This window comes from Barbus barbus (assembly GCF_936440315.1).
Source record: "Barbus barbus genome assembly, chromosome: 20".
Classification (NCBI taxonomy): Eukaryota; Metazoa; Chordata; class Actinopteri; order Cypriniformes; family Cyprinidae; genus Barbus; species Barbus barbus.
This window is the reverse complement of record NC_136748.1, coordinates 4,353,813-4,372,837: the sequence shown is the minus strand read 5'-3', so window position 1 is coordinate 4,372,837 and position 19,025 is coordinate 4,353,813. Positions and strand designations below refer to the sequence as shown.

At 37.1% G+C, this 19,025-nt stretch overlaps 1 protein-coding gene across 1 annotated transcript in view; it reads right to left on the bottom strand.

Moving 5' to 3' along the window:
* LOC306886629 (vam6/Vps39-like protein) overlaps nucleotides 1-17,259 on the bottom strand; it is a 31,821-nt gene extending 14,562 nt beyond the window's left edge. The window contains exons 1-14 of the mRNA XM_079443905.1: nucleotides 16,681-17,259; nucleotides 15,724-15,789; nucleotides 15,553-15,617; nucleotides 15,150-15,192; nucleotides 14,223-14,317; nucleotides 13,127-13,225; nucleotides 12,948-13,040; nucleotides 12,493-12,676; nucleotides 5,981-6,101; nucleotides 5,199-5,319; nucleotides 4,983-5,112; nucleotides 1,886-2,028; nucleotides 1,663-1,803; nucleotides 485-626 (exon numbers count right to left, since the gene is read on the bottom strand). Of these exons, the coding sequence (XP_079300031.1) occupies nucleotides 485-626; nucleotides 1,663-1,803; nucleotides 1,886-2,028; nucleotides 4,983-5,112; nucleotides 5,199-5,319; nucleotides 5,981-6,101; nucleotides 12,493-12,676; nucleotides 12,948-13,040; nucleotides 13,127-13,225; nucleotides 14,223-14,317; nucleotides 15,150-15,192; nucleotides 15,553-15,617; nucleotides 15,724-15,789; nucleotides 16,681-16,753 (1,516 nt within the window). The 5' untranslated portion in view covers nucleotides 16,754-17,259. The remainder of the gene's footprint in view (nucleotides 1-484; nucleotides 627-1,662; nucleotides 1,804-1,885; nucleotides 2,029-4,982; nucleotides 5,113-5,198; nucleotides 5,320-5,980; nucleotides 6,102-12,492; nucleotides 12,677-12,947; nucleotides 13,041-13,126; nucleotides 13,226-14,222; nucleotides 14,318-15,149; nucleotides 15,193-15,552; nucleotides 15,618-15,723; nucleotides 15,790-16,680) is intronic.
* Between the last annotated feature and the right edge of the window lie 1,766 nt (nucleotides 17,260-19,025).

Here is a 19,025-nt window from a genome sequence, read left to right as displayed (position 1 = left end):
AAAAGACCTATTACTGTGTTATTTCACAAGCATTCATAAGTTTTCGAATGCATGTTACAAACTGGATTTGTAACTGAAACTTCAAATCACTCAATGACACAAATACCGTTACTAATAAAATAATATAAAACAACTGTCAATGCTGGCATACAAACAGAAATCTGTGTATATTCATGAAAGTGATGTTTATATAAATGAGTTTGCTTGGCTGCAGTGAGAGTTTATGAGGCCGTATGGATCTACATGGCCTGCTCCTCCTCATCTCTTCTGTAAGGCATGACATCAACAAAACAGCTCAGGACATGATTAGAGCATCTCTGTAAACAATAGCAGTTCAGAGCCCTCCTAATCATATTCAGATGCTTGAGGACACACACAGAGATTATACTCCTAATGGAGATTACTGGAGGTCACATAAGCATTCATATGACAATCCAGATGTATATTCTCAATAAGCGGAAGCTGAGAAGACGGAGCACACCACCTTTCTGATGAAGGCCTTTTTTCTCATAGAGGATGATGAGTTCGCTGTATTTGTGGGCTTTCTTCAGCACATACTCGCTCTCCTCTATGTGACAGTGGTTGTTCTCCAGCCGCAGCAGAGGCGACACTAAGGCTACATTGGTCTGTGGATTTAAAAAAAAACATTCTTAAAATCACACTGAATACTTTACTTAAGCAAGAGTTTCAGGCCTCACAGACAAGTATTTATGCATTCATATACTGTATACTGTCTTATTAAAGTAAATGATTGATTGACTTGTTAAAAAATGTTAATAGGTGGCATTACTTTAATGAGAACTTGAAAGAATTATAAATACATTTTTTGAAGGAGAATTTTTTTCAGTTTATAGTACAATGAATTATCTAAAAAATTAATTTACAGCTTACAATCTTCAGTAAACCGATCATGATATTCTGTGTCAACTTTAGCTTATTGTAGTAAGTCACAAATTTCCTTTAGAAAAGTATTAATAGCAACAGCCACAAATGATCTTGCAGCATCCTTTATGGAATATATACATTCAGTTAAAATGTTTAGGGTCTACAAATCTCTTATGCTCACCAAAGGCTGCATTTATTTGATCAAAAATACAGCAATATTGTGAAATAATATTACAATTTAAAAAAATGTTATATAGTTTCGAATGCAATTTATTCCTGTGATGCAAAGCTGTATTTTCAGCATCATTACTCCAGTCTTCAGTGTCACGTGATCTTCAGAAATCATTCTAATTTGCTGCTCGAGAAGCATTTCTTACAATTATTAATCTCAAAAATTAATAATTTAGTGTTTTGCCATGATAAAAAGCCATGATATTTTTTTCATGATTCTTTGATAAATGAAAAGTTTAAAATAATGTTTATCTGAAATAAATGTTTTTTTTATATTATAAATGTATCCTTGCTGAAAAAAAAAAAAAATATCTAACCAACCGGAAAAGATAAAATAAAAATTAAATATTTAATCCATATTTATCTGTGTAGTTCATTTTTGTCTTTACCTTTGCAAAGTGCTTAAGATGATGTTATCATCAGTCTTTACTGTATCTTCAATATCAGTTTGAATCAACAATGGTTGGTCATCAAAGCTCCATTTCAGTTTACATGCTGTCTGCACGATGCAGAACTGAGCTACGGAGAACAATCTGAAGGCCTTACGTGGAGGTAACATTTAAGCAGAGTGGTGTCGATGATCTGAAGGAGCTTCTTGCGGCTCTTGATGGTGGGGGTCCCCTCCATGAGAGGGGAGGTGGTGAAGGGGTCCGTGTCATTCAGCTGCTTCACTAAATGACTGCGTTTCTATCACAAAAGAGACAGAGAAAACTGTAACAAGATGAAATAAAGTTTAAAAACACTCATGAAATTGATGAATCGTGAATACCTGTGTCAGGTAGTCTATGAGGGCCAGGTGGGCTTTCTCCAGCTCGGCTCCAGACAGCGTGGACAGAGGGTTGGGATAGTGAAGCTGTTTGCGGTAGTCAGAGGGGAGCAGGTCTGGGTACAGTCCAATAACATGAGTGGGATCTGTAAAAGAGAAGAGCAAATCCTAAAGTCAATGCGATTTTTTGACTGGGTTTTTGGTTAAATGTCTGAAATCAGGTCTGTGGTGAACAAGCCCAGGATATTTTCACATTTTATTCTATCACATAAAATATATCAGTAATACCAACTTGTGATTTTTTTTTTTAAAACCTTTTACTAGTCTTGAAAAATGAGTTTGCTAACAAGTGTCTAAATGGGACTTTAGAGGTTGTGGAACAGATAAACCCATCTACTCAGTTTCACAGTCTCATTGTGTTTATAATGGCACTCTAACTCAAACTGGTTTTTAAAATAAAGTTTGGAAGCTTAATGGTGGTGATGATAAAGTCATGTGACCATGGTGTAGTTTGTGTTTAGCATTTTACTTTTGGAGATTGTATTTAGGCTTCAAAATTCACTAAAGTTTATTTTGATTTATTATTTATGATTTTAGAAGCCAGTACAAAAAAATCCTATAGGGTTTGTTGAAGGAACCAGGGTTGGCCAACAAAAATATGTCTTCACTGCAGAACTCTTTTATGAATACGCCTTTCTTTCCTGGTCCAATGGCACTCTCTAGTGGACTAAATTAAACAACTCAGCCCCAGACAACAAAACCACATCTGATATACAGGTACATCTCAAAAACATCGTGAAAAAAGTTCATTTTCTTCTTGTAACTTTTTTCAAAAAGTGAAACTTTCATATATTTTAGATTGATTACATGTAAAGTAAAACATTCCAAAAGTTTTTTGGTTTTAATTTTGATGATTAGAGCTTACAGCAAAAATCAGTATCTCAAAAATATTAGAATATTTACATTTGAGTTTCAATTAATGACCATCCATACAGTATAAATTCCAGGTATCTTTTGTTCTTTGAAACCACAATAATGGAGAAGACTGCTGACTTGGCGATGATCCAGAAGACGAACATTGACACCCTCCACAAAGAGGGTAAGTCACAGAGGGTCGTTACTGAAAGGTGTGGCTGTTTACAGAGTGCTGTATCAAAGCATATTAAATGCAAAGTTGACTGGAAGGACGAATTTGGGTAGGAAAAGGTGCACAAGCAACAGGGATGACCACAAGCTTGAGAATACTGTCAGGCAAAGCTGATTCAAACACTTGGGAGAGCTTCACAAGGAGTGGACTGAAGCTGGAGTCAGTGCATCAAGAGTCACCACGCTCAGACGTCTTCAGGAAAAGGGCTACCAAGCCACTTCTGAACCAGAGATAAAGTCAGAAGCATCTTACCTGGGCTGTGGAGAAAAAGAACTGGACTGTTGCTCAGTGGTCCAAAGTCCTCTTTTCAGATGAAAGTAAATTTTGCATTTCATTTGGAAATCAAGGTCCCAGAGTCTGGAGGAAGAGTGGAGAGGCACAGAATCCATGTTGCTTGAAGTCAGTGATGATTTGGGCTGCCATGTCATCTGCTGGTGTTGGTCCACTGTGTTTTCTGAAGTCCACAGTCAACGCAGCCATCTACCAGGAAATCTTAGAGCACTTCATGCTTCCTTCTGCTGACAAGCTTTATGGAGATGCTGATTTCATGCAAAAGGAGGCCCAACCAAGAATCGAGTGCATAGAAATGAACATACTTTTCAGAAGCCTGCCATTTCAGTTTAAAATATCCTTTTTTTATTGATCTTATGTAATATTCTAATTTTCTGAGACACTGAATTTTGGGTTTTCATTATCTGTAAGCCATAATCATCAAAATTTCAAGAAATAAAGGCTTGAAATATTTCACTCTATGTGTAATTTATCTATATAATATATGGGTTTCACTTTCTGAAATGAGTGACAAAAATATTGACCTTTTTCCACGATATTAATTTTTTTTTTAGATGTACCTGTATAGTGCACACACAAAAACTGAAAAGAACTTTCCAAAACGCCAGTCTGATTGGTTGGTATTTAAACCAGTTGGTATTAAACTGTAAACAGCCCACCAGAAAGTTTTTAAATATCAATAAAATCAATAAAAAAAACAAAAAAACAAAAACAAATCAATTACTTGGCAAGTCACTCAAACTAATTTTAATTGCACATCCCATCTATTTGCAAAGTTTTAACATAAAATAATACGCAATTTAAATAAAACATGTGATGCATGTGTGTCAATCATGCATAAAGAAAAAGGTAAGATTTTTGCACTCAAAAATAATGACAGTTTATTACGAAGTCGTGGGGGAAGTCGTGGCCTAATGGTTAGAGAGTCGGACTCGTAATCGAAAGGTTGCGAGTTCGAGCCCCCGGCCGGCAGGAATTGTAGGTGGGGGGAGGGAATGTCCAGCGCTCTCTCCACCCTCAATACCACGACTGAGGTGCCCTTGAGCAAGACACCGAACCCCCAATTGCTCCCCGGGCGCTGCAGCATGGCTGCCCACTGCTCCGGGTGTGTGTTCACGGTGTGTGTGTGTGTGTGTGCGCGCATTTGTTCACTACTCACTGCTGTGTGTGTGCACTTGGATGGGTTAAACGCAGAGCACCAATTTCGAGTATGGGTCACCATACTTGACAATACGTCACGACTTTACTTTACTTACTTTACTTTACGAGCTATATAAATCTATTTGATTTTATTTAATCATGTTTTCAAAATGCATTTATTATTATGCATTATAGAATTAATTTAGTTAAATAGTATGAACATGTTTAAAATATGGCTAGCTGTGGAACAAGCAAGTATGAGATTGAAATAAATTGGATTTATTGATGTAAAACAGAATATTTTAAAGGTTTATATTACAGAAACCTTGCATTTTATATTAAAGCTGTGTAATCTAAACGTACAGAAATTTTATATGCATTTTAAATACAGAAATATTAAATCTATGCCTTTATTGTATTAATTTTTTTTGTGCAATGCATCACACACTGGACACGTCTTTCCGTACCTGTATGCTATTCTATCCTCATTTGTGGTGCATTATCACTGCTGTATGAACTCACCTGTGCCTAACTTAGCAAACACCTGCATGGAGTCATCAAAGCGTTTCTGACAGAACAAGTTGAAGGCAAACAGGTTCTGAATGTGATGAATCTGTTGTCTCTTGTCTGCATCTGAATCATCCTTCATTTTCTGAGGAAAGACGAGACAAAAACTATCTCAGCATATGATAAACACAGTGTACTTTAGTATTTACTGGATGTTAAAAGGTTTCTCACCGCTAGCTGAAGTGCCAGTTCAAACTGTTTGTCCTGCAGCAGCTGTCGTATCTGGCTGGCTATAGAGATGGGCACCAGACGCCAAACAAAGTGATTGCTTGCTACATACACAACATTAGATCTGTGAAATTACAGAGGGAAAGAAAGAAAAGAGTCAGATCACCTTTCACAGCAATTTAATGAAAACATGCCTTAAACATTAGAGCAAAAAAACTTGGGGTGATCAACCATGAGATAAAAATCTGTCCCTTATCAGATAATAACTTTACCTGTAGTACAGAGTCATTAACAAGCTGCACATTCAAATTAATTTAAAAGGGATAGGTCACCCAAAAATGACATTTCTAAAATCATTTCCTTATGTCGTTCCAAACATGTAAGCCTTTTTTTTCTTTCTTCTGTGGAGCACAAAAGACATTTTTTGTCCATGCAATGAAATATAGTGAGGTTAAGTCTAGATTCATATTCAAAACATTCTTCTTTTGCGTCCTGCAGAGGAAATGCATACAGGTTTGGAACGACACGATGATGAGCAACTTTAATAAAGAGCATCTTCTCAAATAGGATGCATCTGCATTCTGCAGGTGTTTCAGTGGATTATAGGTAAATATCTGCTTCATTGAACACAAGCGGGAACTGATTCAGACATTTTTGCTAACCTGTTTGACCAACCCATGAAAAAACCTGATTCATCGACAAATAGGACATTACTAGTTTTAAACAAATGACAGAAAATACAGGAAAACATGACTGATGAAACCGCTTCAGTAGGCAGGTCTCACCCAGCGGAGGTGATGAAACGCGGTCTCTGCAGTTCTACGCTCTGCACCAGCAGTCTGGGCTCAAGGGTGCGGATCTCCACATAGCGTGGCAGCACTGCGATGATGTATGGTGGCTGGTGCTCTAATCAACAGACACGTGAAAACACACTCAAATGACTTGAAAAATGTGTTAGAAAGTGCCGACAGTACCATACCATCTAACTGCTAGCTGAAAGTTCAATAAATGAGAGGAAATATTTAAAAAGCAGTCATGCAAAGAGCAGAGGATTTGATGAATTTTGCATGTTGGGTGTTTAGTCAGTGGAAAGCTGTGGATTTTGTGCAGGCACAGATTCTGTTATGGCTTGGTTATAAATCAATATTAAACAGCTCTTACATTCATTCATTTCCATGACTCGATTTGTATGTATCATCACTAAGAAAATGTTTGTGGAAGTTTTCAGAATGTTTTAAAAATACTTGTGGGTAAATATTGCTGTTTATTACACACAAGTAACTTTACATCATGATAACAATATATATCACGACTAGGGGTGTGCGATATTTTTTCGACAACGATAATTAGACGATATTTTGCCGACTGTGTTATTTTGCTGATATCTGATTAGTGTGGACAGCTGCAGTTTCTGATATTCTTAATATTCTGTGTGGTCAGTTCACATCAGTGATATAAATTCATCTTTTCATATAAATTTACATTGATTTTTTACCTTTTATGGGCAATTTGACCTATAATGAAGCCATGTTTTTTTTGTTATAAGGGTGCATCTTTTGAGTCAAATTGTTACATTTAATCAGTCAATTAGAATAATAAGACATTTAGGCTGTTACCAAACAAATGAAACCAGCATAAACAAAATTAATCTTTGCAAAAGTTGCATCTGAAGTGGCATTTAGATGTATTTACACACTGTTTAATACAGCTCAGAGGGACATGGAGTGCTTTAACCTGCAGTTACAAATGCATAAAGTTTGATATTTTAAACATAAAACATTGAATACTGATATTTGAAATTATTTTAAAGGTGCCATAGAATGCATTGATACAGTATTTTAAATTGTTCTCTGATTTCTACATAGAAGGTATGTGGCTTAGGTAAGGGCAAAATTTCTGCAGAAACGGTTTTACATGTCCATTTACAACCAGAGGATTTTTCTCTACAATAAAATGGTCTGTTATTGGCTTATTTGGAAGGGTCATGAATAATAATAAGCTCTGCTCTGATTGGCTGTTTCACAGAGCGGCTCATTTCAGTAGCTCACAGCAGGAAGGAAAATATATATTTCAATATTTCTCTCGCAGTTATATCGTCGGGTAATTATACTGTATATAAAATGCGGGCATTATAATACGCGAGGCATTGAAACTGCTTTTGAACGATCGGTCGATCGCGTTATAGTTTCACTTTCGCTTTCGAGATTCGCGATCTCACGTACTCTGTTTATACTATGGAGCGGCAGAACTTACCATTTTACAAGATCAGATGCTTGTCAGTGGTGCTCAGGATCTGTAAATCATTCGCCATCATCCTCAGTTATCTCTCCTTACTCTGTTTATGTGGTAAGTGAAATCTTATGTACTGTAATGTAACAGACTACAGCTAGCAAGAAGCTAACCATGTCCTTTTAGTGGCTCGCGTTATTTTAGTAGAACGCGTTATTTGCTTTCCATGCCTTTCTGAATACAGACACCAACCCATCCCTGCACTTCACACCCCCTGCACAGCCTGGAACATAACATTTATTTCCATGATCTGCTATTTTCGCTGCTGTCCACTCTTGCTTCTTTACAATACCTGCAGAACTTCTGATGATTCGGCTGGCGGCTGGCCTAGAACATGGGTGGGTAGATGTTATGCAAATGTTGGGGGCGTAGTGATCCCGACTGTTACGTCACAGTCGGTGTCATGTTCTGATTCGCCTGTTTTTCAGTGGTCTTTTTTATTCATGAGATTTACATAAGGAGGAGGAAACTATGGTGTTTAAGGCGTGGTATGGTATGTCATATCCATGTACAGAACTGCTATTATTTAACTATGCCAAGGCAAATACAGTTTTCCATTCTATGGCACCTGAACAGATACTTTCAATGTGATATTAAAATCGCCAGCAGGTGGCAGCAAGTCCCTGTTAACAAGTGAGTCATTGCACCTGAACCGAATCATTTAAATGATCTAGCGCGATTCGTCGATTTCAGTCGACTAGTCGATTTTTAAAAATCATCGACTTCATTTTGCTCGCGACGACTAACCGGCAAATTACCGACTGTTTTCCAAGGCTGCATGATATATTAAACCCATAATTAAGCATAATTGTGAATTCACAAACGCTACGATTTAATTAAATAATTATATGCGATGCAGTTCTAACGCAGTATATACGCTTTAATTATTTACTTGCGTGTAGGTTACGTTCACAGTAGCTCCACAGAAACTGTTATCATTTACATGTTTGGAGCATCTCAAACTCATCTCTGCATGTTGTTGTGAGTTTGTGTTTATTATAACGTTCATCTGGGAACGCTTCAGATTTGTATGGTAAATTATTTATAAATCTACGCAAATACAGGAGAATACATTGCGATTTCAAAATAAAAGCTCAAACCCTCACTCTGAGTTAACAGGTTTTGATGTCCACATATTCATGTAAAAATAATCACAGGCCGTCGGCGCCCCCTGCAGGCCTTTGTTGTTATGCGTAATCTACATTAGCTCTATTGTTCATAATACATTATGGCCCGGTTTCACAGACAGGGCTTAGACTAAGCCCCTAAATTTGGAAATTTAAGTAATTTTTATTAACATTAACATTTTATTAGAAAAAAACATTACTGGGCTGCATCGCGAGACAAAACATATGCACTGATATATTTTAAGATCAATCAGTGCAAGTTTCTTTCAGTTAAAACAGCTCAGATTTACACTTTAGTCTGGGACTAGGCTTAAGCCTTGTCTGTGAAACCGGGGGTATGTATTTTAACAGTTTTGTTGAATAAAACCACATGATTTCTTGCTTATGATACTTTATTTGAACTAGGGCTGGGCGATATGGCCTAAGAAAAAAATCCCAGATTTTTACGATTTACGATTTCAATCGATTTTTTTTTTCTCCCTACTTAAAATCAATCTGCCAATGACAAAGAAATTTTTCAAGTTTTAACTTCATTTTGTTTTGATTTTCCCTTCTGGGACTTGATCTGGATTTCCCCCTTGGGGTTAAAGTGCAATTAGAAACAACAAGCCAAAAAGACAAGATGGCAGGCCCTGCAACATAACATAAAACATAAAATGATGTGACCCTTTTTGATAAGTTTTCTTTAAGCACAAGTTTAACATCTTGCTATTCAGTAGATAGGAGGTATTTCTTATAAAGTGCGAACAAAACATTCAACAGCATGAAATATCAGTGACTGTGGTTGTTTTTTGGCGGGTCGATGACGAATGGTTTGCTGATCCACAGCACCACTGACAAACATCTGATCTTGTAAAATGTGTGTTAAGTACTATTGCTCCATAGTATAAACAGTACATGCCATCGCAAATCTCGAAAGTGAAAGTGAAACTAAAAAGCTATTGTGCGTTTCAATGCCAGGCGTAATCCCTGATGCTAGCAATTTTATATACAATTACCCAATGATAAAACTGTGAGAGAAAGTATTGAAATATATATTGTCCTCCCATCTCGTTTTTATTCCCTTTAAGGAGTTCCTGCGTAGCACATGCGCACTGAAGTTAACAGTAATCAGTTTTTCCACGTGGCAACACTGTTCTGGGCCGTTGTTTCACAGTTGAAAGCGAAACTAAAAAGATGGGCACTCCAAATAGCTGAGACTGCAACAACAGACGCTCACATTGACAAGCGCTTGTGAGCGAGAGGGTATGAGACAGCTCAGCTTTGGTTTAAAAGAGTTACAAAATATTTGTTATCAGTCATGACTTAACGGGGAAAAATAGAGCAGACACTGAACATGGTTGAAGCGTTCTAGAGAGCGTGCGCCGACCGCTTCAAATGGAGTATACTTTGAAAGGCTGCGTGTTTGACTGTACGCATACGCTAGCGTACAAAAACGAAGTAACGTTAGGCCTTTAACATCATGATGTCTATCTATCAGCCACTTGCGATGGACAGTAGCATCGTCTATCAGCCAAACCCTTTATGGCAAACGCGCGGGGGGAGGGCTGAGCTCATTCGGAATTACGGGAGCGTCGGCGGATGTTAAAGAGAAAACCGATTTTCATTCAAACAAATCGACGTAAACTACACATTCGAGTTAAACGATAAAATCAATTTATCGCCCAGCCCTAATTTGAACTAATTATTGCATCATTGCTATTATATATGTATTTTAAGTAATTTTAAAAGCTATTGTTAATTTCCAAATTCATTTTTTTCCATTTAAATTTTTCAGTTTTAATGGTTAAATAAAATTTTATTAATCAGACAGCCTAATTAATTGAGTTTTACATTTGTATCTGTAACAAATTCTGTTTTCCATTATTTTCTGTATTCCATTTTAATGGTTCCATTACATTTTAATAATCAAAAGCATCTTCAATTCATTGAATTTATATTAAAAGTAAGATTTTTTTTTTTTCCAGAAATATTTCTCCTAAATAAATTCTGGTAAATAATATTTCTGGTAAATACTCCTTTAAAAAGTGTTTTTTGATGATAATTGTATTATTATTAGACTAGAACACGTGGATATGTTGTCTTTCTTACACTATAATACTGAACTGCGATTTCAGTGATTGTGAGATGGACACTTGCTTCTTACACTCTTTGTTGCACTTTACTTTTGATTTAAAAACAGGATTTCATAGAAATTTGGATTTCATTTGGTTTAATAAAATATTCTTAAGTAAAATTTTAGATTTTTTTTGTGGGAAATTGATCGTTTAGATTAATCGATAAATTAGTCGACAGATTAATCGAAATACAAATAGTCGTTAGTGGCAGCCCTAAAATGATCATTTGATTAATTCAGGAACGAAACACCGTCATGTTGCTCAGAGATGCAAAAAAACAGTGCTGTAGCTGTTTGGAATTATTTCTGTTGGCGAAATGGAGCAAAAACAGGCAAACTGGTGTCTAAAACGCAAGTCTCTTAATATTAACAATTATTTTTAATTGACCTGTTGTATAAAATCAATTTCACATTTGTAATCATGCTTATTTTTGAAGAAAAAAACGGCACTCTTCGTGTGATTTTAACTATATGAAATGATATATATATATATATATATATATATATACACACATATCGTATCTTGAATTTTGTGATCATCATTTGATTAGACTGAATCGTGCAGTGAAAGAACACACTCTAAATGCGCACACGCTCTAGTCTAGCATTCACGTAATGTATTGCTGCGTTCAAATCCTCCTGGGACGTTCGTACTTAAGAGTTGACAAGTCGTCATTATGATGTGAGGTGCGTTCAAGTCACTTTGGTCGGAACAAGATGGTGATTTAAGTTTTCTACATAAAATTCAACAATTTTTTTTTAAAATCTACATCTACAAAATGAGAATAAAGAATGTGCATCATCGTGTTATTGCTTTTTTCTCTTTTTATTAAATTTATGGGTGATGTAAACTGAATCATAATATATTCTATGGTAGTTATACAATAATTAATATTTTGTTTATGTAACTTATATAGTTTTTTTGTACATTACCAAATAAAAATTGATTCATTTCAGCATCAATAAAGATGCTGCATAACTACAGTCCATTGCATCCGACATGTTTTTTCACTGACACGGAAACTCGGGGCTTAAAGAAAATTTCGAGTTTCCCACTCGTTAAAACGACTTTGTGGTGGCGTTCATGTGCGTTCAACTCGTAAATACGATGTATCCGACATGACTTGAACGTGCACTCTCTGTAGGGGTGTTTTGTTTGATTTTCGCTAAATACTCGATAATGTCAAATTGCACATCGTTAATTATCACAGACAATATATCTCGCACACCCCTCATCGCGACATGGTTATTTTTGCTGTAAACGGGGCGTTTAGATACCAGAGAAATTTCACAATATTTAAAACTAGTTTTGATACCAAAAATTTTCTTTTCGGTTATTAAAAAGTAATGACGTTCAATTGTTTGAGTATTTTTGCTATTATTATTATTATTAACAGTTTATTAGGTGAAAGTAATTACATGATTGTGATTGTGTTTCCAATTTGTTTTTGTTGTTTTGCTATATACCGTAAGCTTGTGGATATCCGATTGTATGACAATGAAAGTAATATTAGATTATTAGATAACTTTTTTTTTTAAAACTGATTATTTGATTAGGTTGCCAAAAGTCTATTTTTTTGAACACAAATGTGAATTACAAACTAAAAACAGCCATGTTTATTTTCAAGATGGTAACTGGACACCAGTTTCCTTGATGATCTGATAAGTCGTTCACATTGTTTTAACAGTGACTGAACTCGTGATCAAACATGTTTGGTAAGCTGCACCTGAGAAGTATGTCAGTTACGACTGACATCATACATACCCATTGCAACAGGAATGTCTGTCCAGTTAAGGGCACATTTCTGAGTGCAGACGCCTTCTTCGTTCAAAACAACCGTGAGGTCATCCTGACCCACTGCGACCTTCCCATCAGCCAATGGGGCCACCAATGGTTCCAGCTGTTTTCCTGTGGGGAACAGTTCTTTGACCGATCCACGTCCGTCCATCTAAAGAGAAAAGTCACCCCAAAAAAACAACATCCATGTTGTGATGCAGTTAGCTGCAGAATTTGCGAGAGAATCTGGTCTCACAGTCTGTTCACTGTCCACCTGATATATACTGTGAATAAAACTGGAGAGCAGCAAGCTTCCATAAACGAAATGGTTTCACTTGTCCTACTGGCCTGCTGTTGTATCATTGCTGGCTAACGTAGATATTCTTCTGACAAAACTGCAAACTACACATTCATAAGCAGAACTACTTTTTTTTTTTACTTACCCGGATCAGATAGTAGTCTCGTTTGAAACCCACACATATGGAGTTCTCACACCAAGCCATGGACTTGGGAATGTCAGGAGCAGCGAAATCTCCCTGCAATAGTGACCAAACATGATTTAGGCTAACATTACGGTCTACCAGCAATATTTCAATATTTCTGTGTTTCCAAGCCTCAAGACCTGTAATTCATGGAATTCTCTGTCCTTCCAGTAATACAGCTGAATTTTCCTCTTGACTGCAACACACATGCGCAGTTTGGCCTCACCTGAGCTAGACTGCTAAAGAAAGAGAGAGAGCGAAATAAAAATAAGAAATCAGATGTGATCGCTGGGTCAAAGCATTAACGAACAATTGCATTCACTTGAAATGGTCCCAAAAGTTTTTGGACCCCTTAGGTCCCTGATATACTTCAAAATCAAGTGCAATCAAAGAACGAATGTTGTGATGTCATTTCAAACAAAATCAAGCCAAAATGTAATTTGTTTGAAATTCACTCCAGCTGGTAAACACCTTCAAATTACCTTTAGTCTGTGGCGATTGCGTAATAGGTGGAAATAATCTTCCAGTCATTTCTTCAGTTCAGTTTGTCGAAGTCAGACGCAAGTACAATAAAAACAATAGCACACTGGAGAACTGCTTTATAATACAAACTGAACTTGTAAAACTAATTGAAAGCGACACTGCCACTGCTTTTTCATGTTTAATACTTGCTTAAAATCAATCGATTGCATGAAGTGCTACTATATCAATTTTTTTTTGAATTGACTTGACTGGAGAGCTGAATTGCAGAGCAGGTGCCAAAACGCTTATATCAATTAATATCCACTTTCTTAACTTCTCTTTTCTCACCACTGTCATTTTTATGTTATGGAGAGGAAAGCATGCTGCACATATTAACATATTTATATAAACTCCGCTCCCAGCAGCATCAGCATTGTCAGGATTTGTTTGCAATGAACTTTAAGCAACTGCAGTAGCCCCTCACTGCAGTCCACAAGATCCATCCAGGGGGTGGAGATGGTAGGTTTAGGGATTAGGGGGTGGAGACGGGTAGGTTAAGGTTTTATCCAACCTCACCCCCTGGATCTTGTGTTCTGCAGTGAGGACCATCTCTGGCAGAGATTTTTGGTGGATATATGAAGTTCTCTTCACATTCACGCAGGTGTCTTAGCAGAGCAACTTCAGGCATCAACATGTTCCATTAACATTTCAACAAACACAACTTTTGGGGCCACTGCATGCAAATAAACAGGCCATAGTGGTTCTTTAACCTACCTGCAGGTCACAGGCAAACAGTGTGGCACCTCTGGCTTTGGATAAAACAGTTATCTGCTGGAACGTGAGCAGGTCGTGAACGTGGATGTTATTTTCTGAAACAAAAGGCGGCAATAATACTGCTGACACTGAAACTACACAGTTCCGTAAAATGCTTTACACTTACACCACATCGATTTTATCTGAGATACAAGTTCCCACAAATGAAGCAAGATGACAACACACCATATGACAATGACTACTTTTACATGCACCCTCATAATGCGATTATGAGGTGACTTAGGCAATATTGCGATTAACAGTTATCTCATGTAAACCCAATACTTTGCTCAAACTCATGCGTTTGAGCTCATAATCAGAGTAAATTATGCAGCATATGCCAATTTTAATCGCAATAATGCTTGTAAACACCTCTAATCACATCTATACCACTCTGACTAAAGTGTGCATGTGTTTGTGCTTGAATGAAGTCTCCCTCCACTCCAAATTGCTGAACTCCGTCAACAAAACATGCTGCCACCAGTCTCTGCTGAATCTTCATTCAGAAAATAATGCGATTGCCAGTTTAGGCAAACCCAGTTACAGCAGCATCGCTATCACACTTCAATACTCCGCAATGCACCTAAAGAAATGTCTTGCATTTGATGCAAGCAGATTAAAACAGTGGCCAGTAACACACCTACTGCATGCGAGTTCATCATTTGTGCTGTGCATTGGGGTATGTGAATAATGGCGGTAAAAACAACCACAATTCCTAGCAAATAATCAGAATAATGAAAATTACATGTAAACGGAAGCTTTGTTTTCATCATGTAAACATGTCACTGTAATTCGTTCCTTACTCTAATTATCGGAAATAATCACATTATTGGTGCACATGCAATCTGAAGGATCTGAGGAGCCAACAAATCTGGAAAACATACTTACCTAACAGACTAACCAAAATCTTGTACTGTGACACCACAAAAAGCTGAGAGAGGAAATAGAAGAAGAAATATTAGAAGCAGCAAACAACAGTTGTTCCTTTCAAAATAGTCATTCTGTCATTATTATCCCACCCTCATGCTGTACGCTGTCATTACTCCATGCAAAAAAACAAAAAAAAAGATAATACTATTTTTGAAGAACCTTCATGCAGTTTGCCTATAAAATCAGTTTAATATGACCACCATAGAACACATAGTCAATAGTCTTTTGAAATCATATGATAGCCCTGTGTGAGAAACACGCATAAAATTAAGTATTATTCATGGATGACATAATGGTGCGTAAATAATGACAAAATCTGAGTGAACTACTTTAATGGATGGGCTTCTCTATCTGTGCATACCTGCTGAATCTTCTTTGAGAAGTTCTTATTGGATTTCTCTAATGTAACTTCAAACCTGTTTGTACCTGTAAAAAAATATATTATTATAAAAAGATATTAACACCTTAACTTAAAAATAATTTTCACAAATGATTGATGCTATAAGGACATATGCAAACAAAAACTAAGCACCTGCATCTTTCTTGATCCTGTAGAGAAGGAGATGGCCTGGTTTGGTCCCCACAAGGAGCCAATCATCTGCAAACACAGTATGATTATCACACATCGACGACACATGGCAACGATTAAAAAAATTAATAAAAATGAGTTCATGGAACTAGTTCTGTAATACAAACAAAATGAAGAGGGTCAGCTCTAGTGGTTCAAACATTCTAAAATTGCTTGAGTATTTTATTTATTTAATTATTTTACCTCTACATATTGGTTTTGCAAAATAAATTTACACAAAAACAGTGATTTATGTATTTATTTATTTAGTGTTTGTCTTAGGACAAAAACTGATCTCTCAAGCACATTTCAAGGTACACACATACAAAAATATTTAGCACATTTAAATGTCATGATCAAGATTGCTCAAAGTCTCACTTTTACTCCATCGGACCACTTGAGATGAACTGACCCAAGAGACCTTTAGATGGCTCTAATAGTCACACAACCTCAATATATAGGCCTACATGTACAAATCAACCTCATAACCTCACATATGTAGAATTAACACTTTACTCAGCTTTCATTTCCCTTATACTTGCTTGATAGAATCTAATCTAAACATGTACACGGATACTACATTTGTAAGCTGCCTAATTAATAAAATATTTGTATAGTTGTCTTTTCTCCAGCTATGACTCAAAACCTGGTGATCTGTCTAACTAAACATCACAGGCGTGTTTCCAACTCAGCTGACCAGCTTCATTTTGTTTGTTTTTTTGATGGGCAGCTCATCAGGTTTCGATACATAACCAGAGAAATTTAATTTGTTCAACAAATATTCAACTCATTCCGAAAATGTTACAGTATGTTTGCAACTCAGACGGTTTTGCGATACAGACAGTGTTAGCAGTGATGCTCCACATGAGTGTTAAAAGTGTACATGGCAAGGGAGCTGAAGGACAGGGCAGCAGAACTCACCCCAGGCCGCCAGACAGTCAATCTGCAGGGGTAATTTCTCCAGGATAGGAACTGGCTCGTATGCCTCATGCATACTGGAGCTCTTATGTACGACCAGACACACGTAAATAAATAACCCAAGATGCTAAGATAGAAAACAAAACCACTGCACGATCAGCTGGCAGTTAACCGTTAACTGGAAACAAACAGAATAAATCAAACCCAGTTATAAAGATCATTCACGTCTTTGTTAACCAGCTCGACTCTCGTCAGATGTCCCAGAATTGTCCCACTCCATCCTTCATGAGTCCAAAAATAAGCACTGAAACTCTTGTGTTTCGCTATGTTGTCAAGCAGTTGGCTAGTATGTAGCTTTCATATTTTGCCCTTTAATCTTGCTAAAACACAGATCCTCGATGCTCAGATTCCAAATGTATTTAATCCCATTGTCCAGCGCGATGCTGTGGTTGATTTGGGGTTCTGCTGTCCGTTGTTTTGAGCTGATATCCGCCAGGATTCAGTGTTTTGACAGCTAGCAAAGAGCTATCTGTGCTGCAGGAACTTCCCGGAGCCGTAACGAGCACGTGACTGCGAGAGTTCCATTAACAGCACGTGACAGAACACAGATGTTTTCTGTCCGCTCCTGTTTTTGATAACACTAACTTATTTGTTGACCAAAGTCTTTTCAATACCATGTCAACCAAAGACATTCGTTCAATTATTAAGATTTCTTTACCTGCTTGTGTGAGTTTTTGGAATATAGAATGGCTTCTACGACAAAAATTCTTCTTATCTAATAAAGTTGTTGAAGTCTCTATTAAAATTATCCATGATTGCTACCCAGTAAATTAAACTTACTAAATTTAATAATAATATTTCCCCCAAATGCTCCTTTTGTCTTCAGTCTGAAGAAACAATATATCATTTATTTTGGGACTGTGCTTATTGTAAAGTGTTCTGGGTTGACCAATTTTGTAATATATATATATATATTAGATTAGATTAGATTCAACTTTATTGTCATTATGCAGAGTAGTACAGAGCTAATGAAATGCAGTTAGCATCTAACCAGAAGTGCAAGAATATAGTGTTTTATAAGTGCAGAGTAAGTGAAGATATGATTTACAGAATGTACAGTGGAATTGCTATATACAGTATTGAGCAGAGTACAGAATATAAATAGGAATGCAATGTAGGGATTGTATGTACATTATGAACAGAGCAATGTAGGATTATATACATTATGAACAGCAGAGATGTGAGAACAGTGGTAATAAATAAATACAGCTGGATGAGTGTGCAAAGTATTGATAGAACAATGTATTCTATGCAAAATAGCAGTAGTGCAATATTTTATAGAAATAGTTTACTGTGCTTTGTACAGTAACAACTTTAGACAGTTTATAGTGTAATAACTTTAACAATGTGCGGTCTGTGTAAAATATGAGTAGTGCAAATGCATGTGTGTAAAGTACTGTGACCAGTGCAGTAATAAGCAGGTGCAGGAGTTAGATTTGTGGTGTAGCGTTCAGAAGTGTCACAGCCTCGGGGAAGAAGCTCTTCCTGAGCCTACTAGTGCGAGAGCGTAGGCACCTGTAACGCCTGCCGGATGGAAGGAGGGTGAAAAGTCCATGGTTAGGGTGAGAGGCATCCTTGATGATGTTTCTTGCCCTGCCCATACAGCGCTTATAATAAATGTTCTCAATGGAAGTTAACTGGGTGCCGGTGAGCCGTTGAGCAGTTTTCACCACCCGCTGGAGCAGTGTTGGGTGTAACGCGTTACTAAGTAACGCGTTACTGTAATTAAATTACTTATCCACTGAAAAAGTAAAGTAAGGGATTACTGTTCATTTTTAGGTAATTTAATTACAGTTACTTATAAAGTACTTGCGTTACATACAGTAAATAATTTCAACAGTTCTAAAAGCAATATTGAATTTGAAATCTAAATTTACCGTCTAAAGATATTGAATGCAACGGCTTTAACCCTCCGCGTGCGGGTGCGTTCACTTTCAGATTTTCCTGATTCACAGAGAAACCTTAAATACTCAAATCAGGGCCGGCACCAAGAGGGGGCATTCGCGGGCAGAGTTACGGTGCCCCCCACTTTCCATCCTCTCCCCTTCTTGCTGAACGTGATCGTTTCGAAAGCGAAAGTGAAACCGGTAAAACAGCGCACACAAGAAAGCAATTGCACGCTTTAGCGAGCGTCAGAAACTGCACGTCACAGATTGCACGATTCCCCCCCCCCCCCCCCACCCCACCACACACACACAAAACGTGATTTGTGCCCCCCCCCCAGAAATTCAAATGCCCCTCTGATGGAGGTGCCCTGGCGCCGGCTATGACTCAGATACATATAAGAC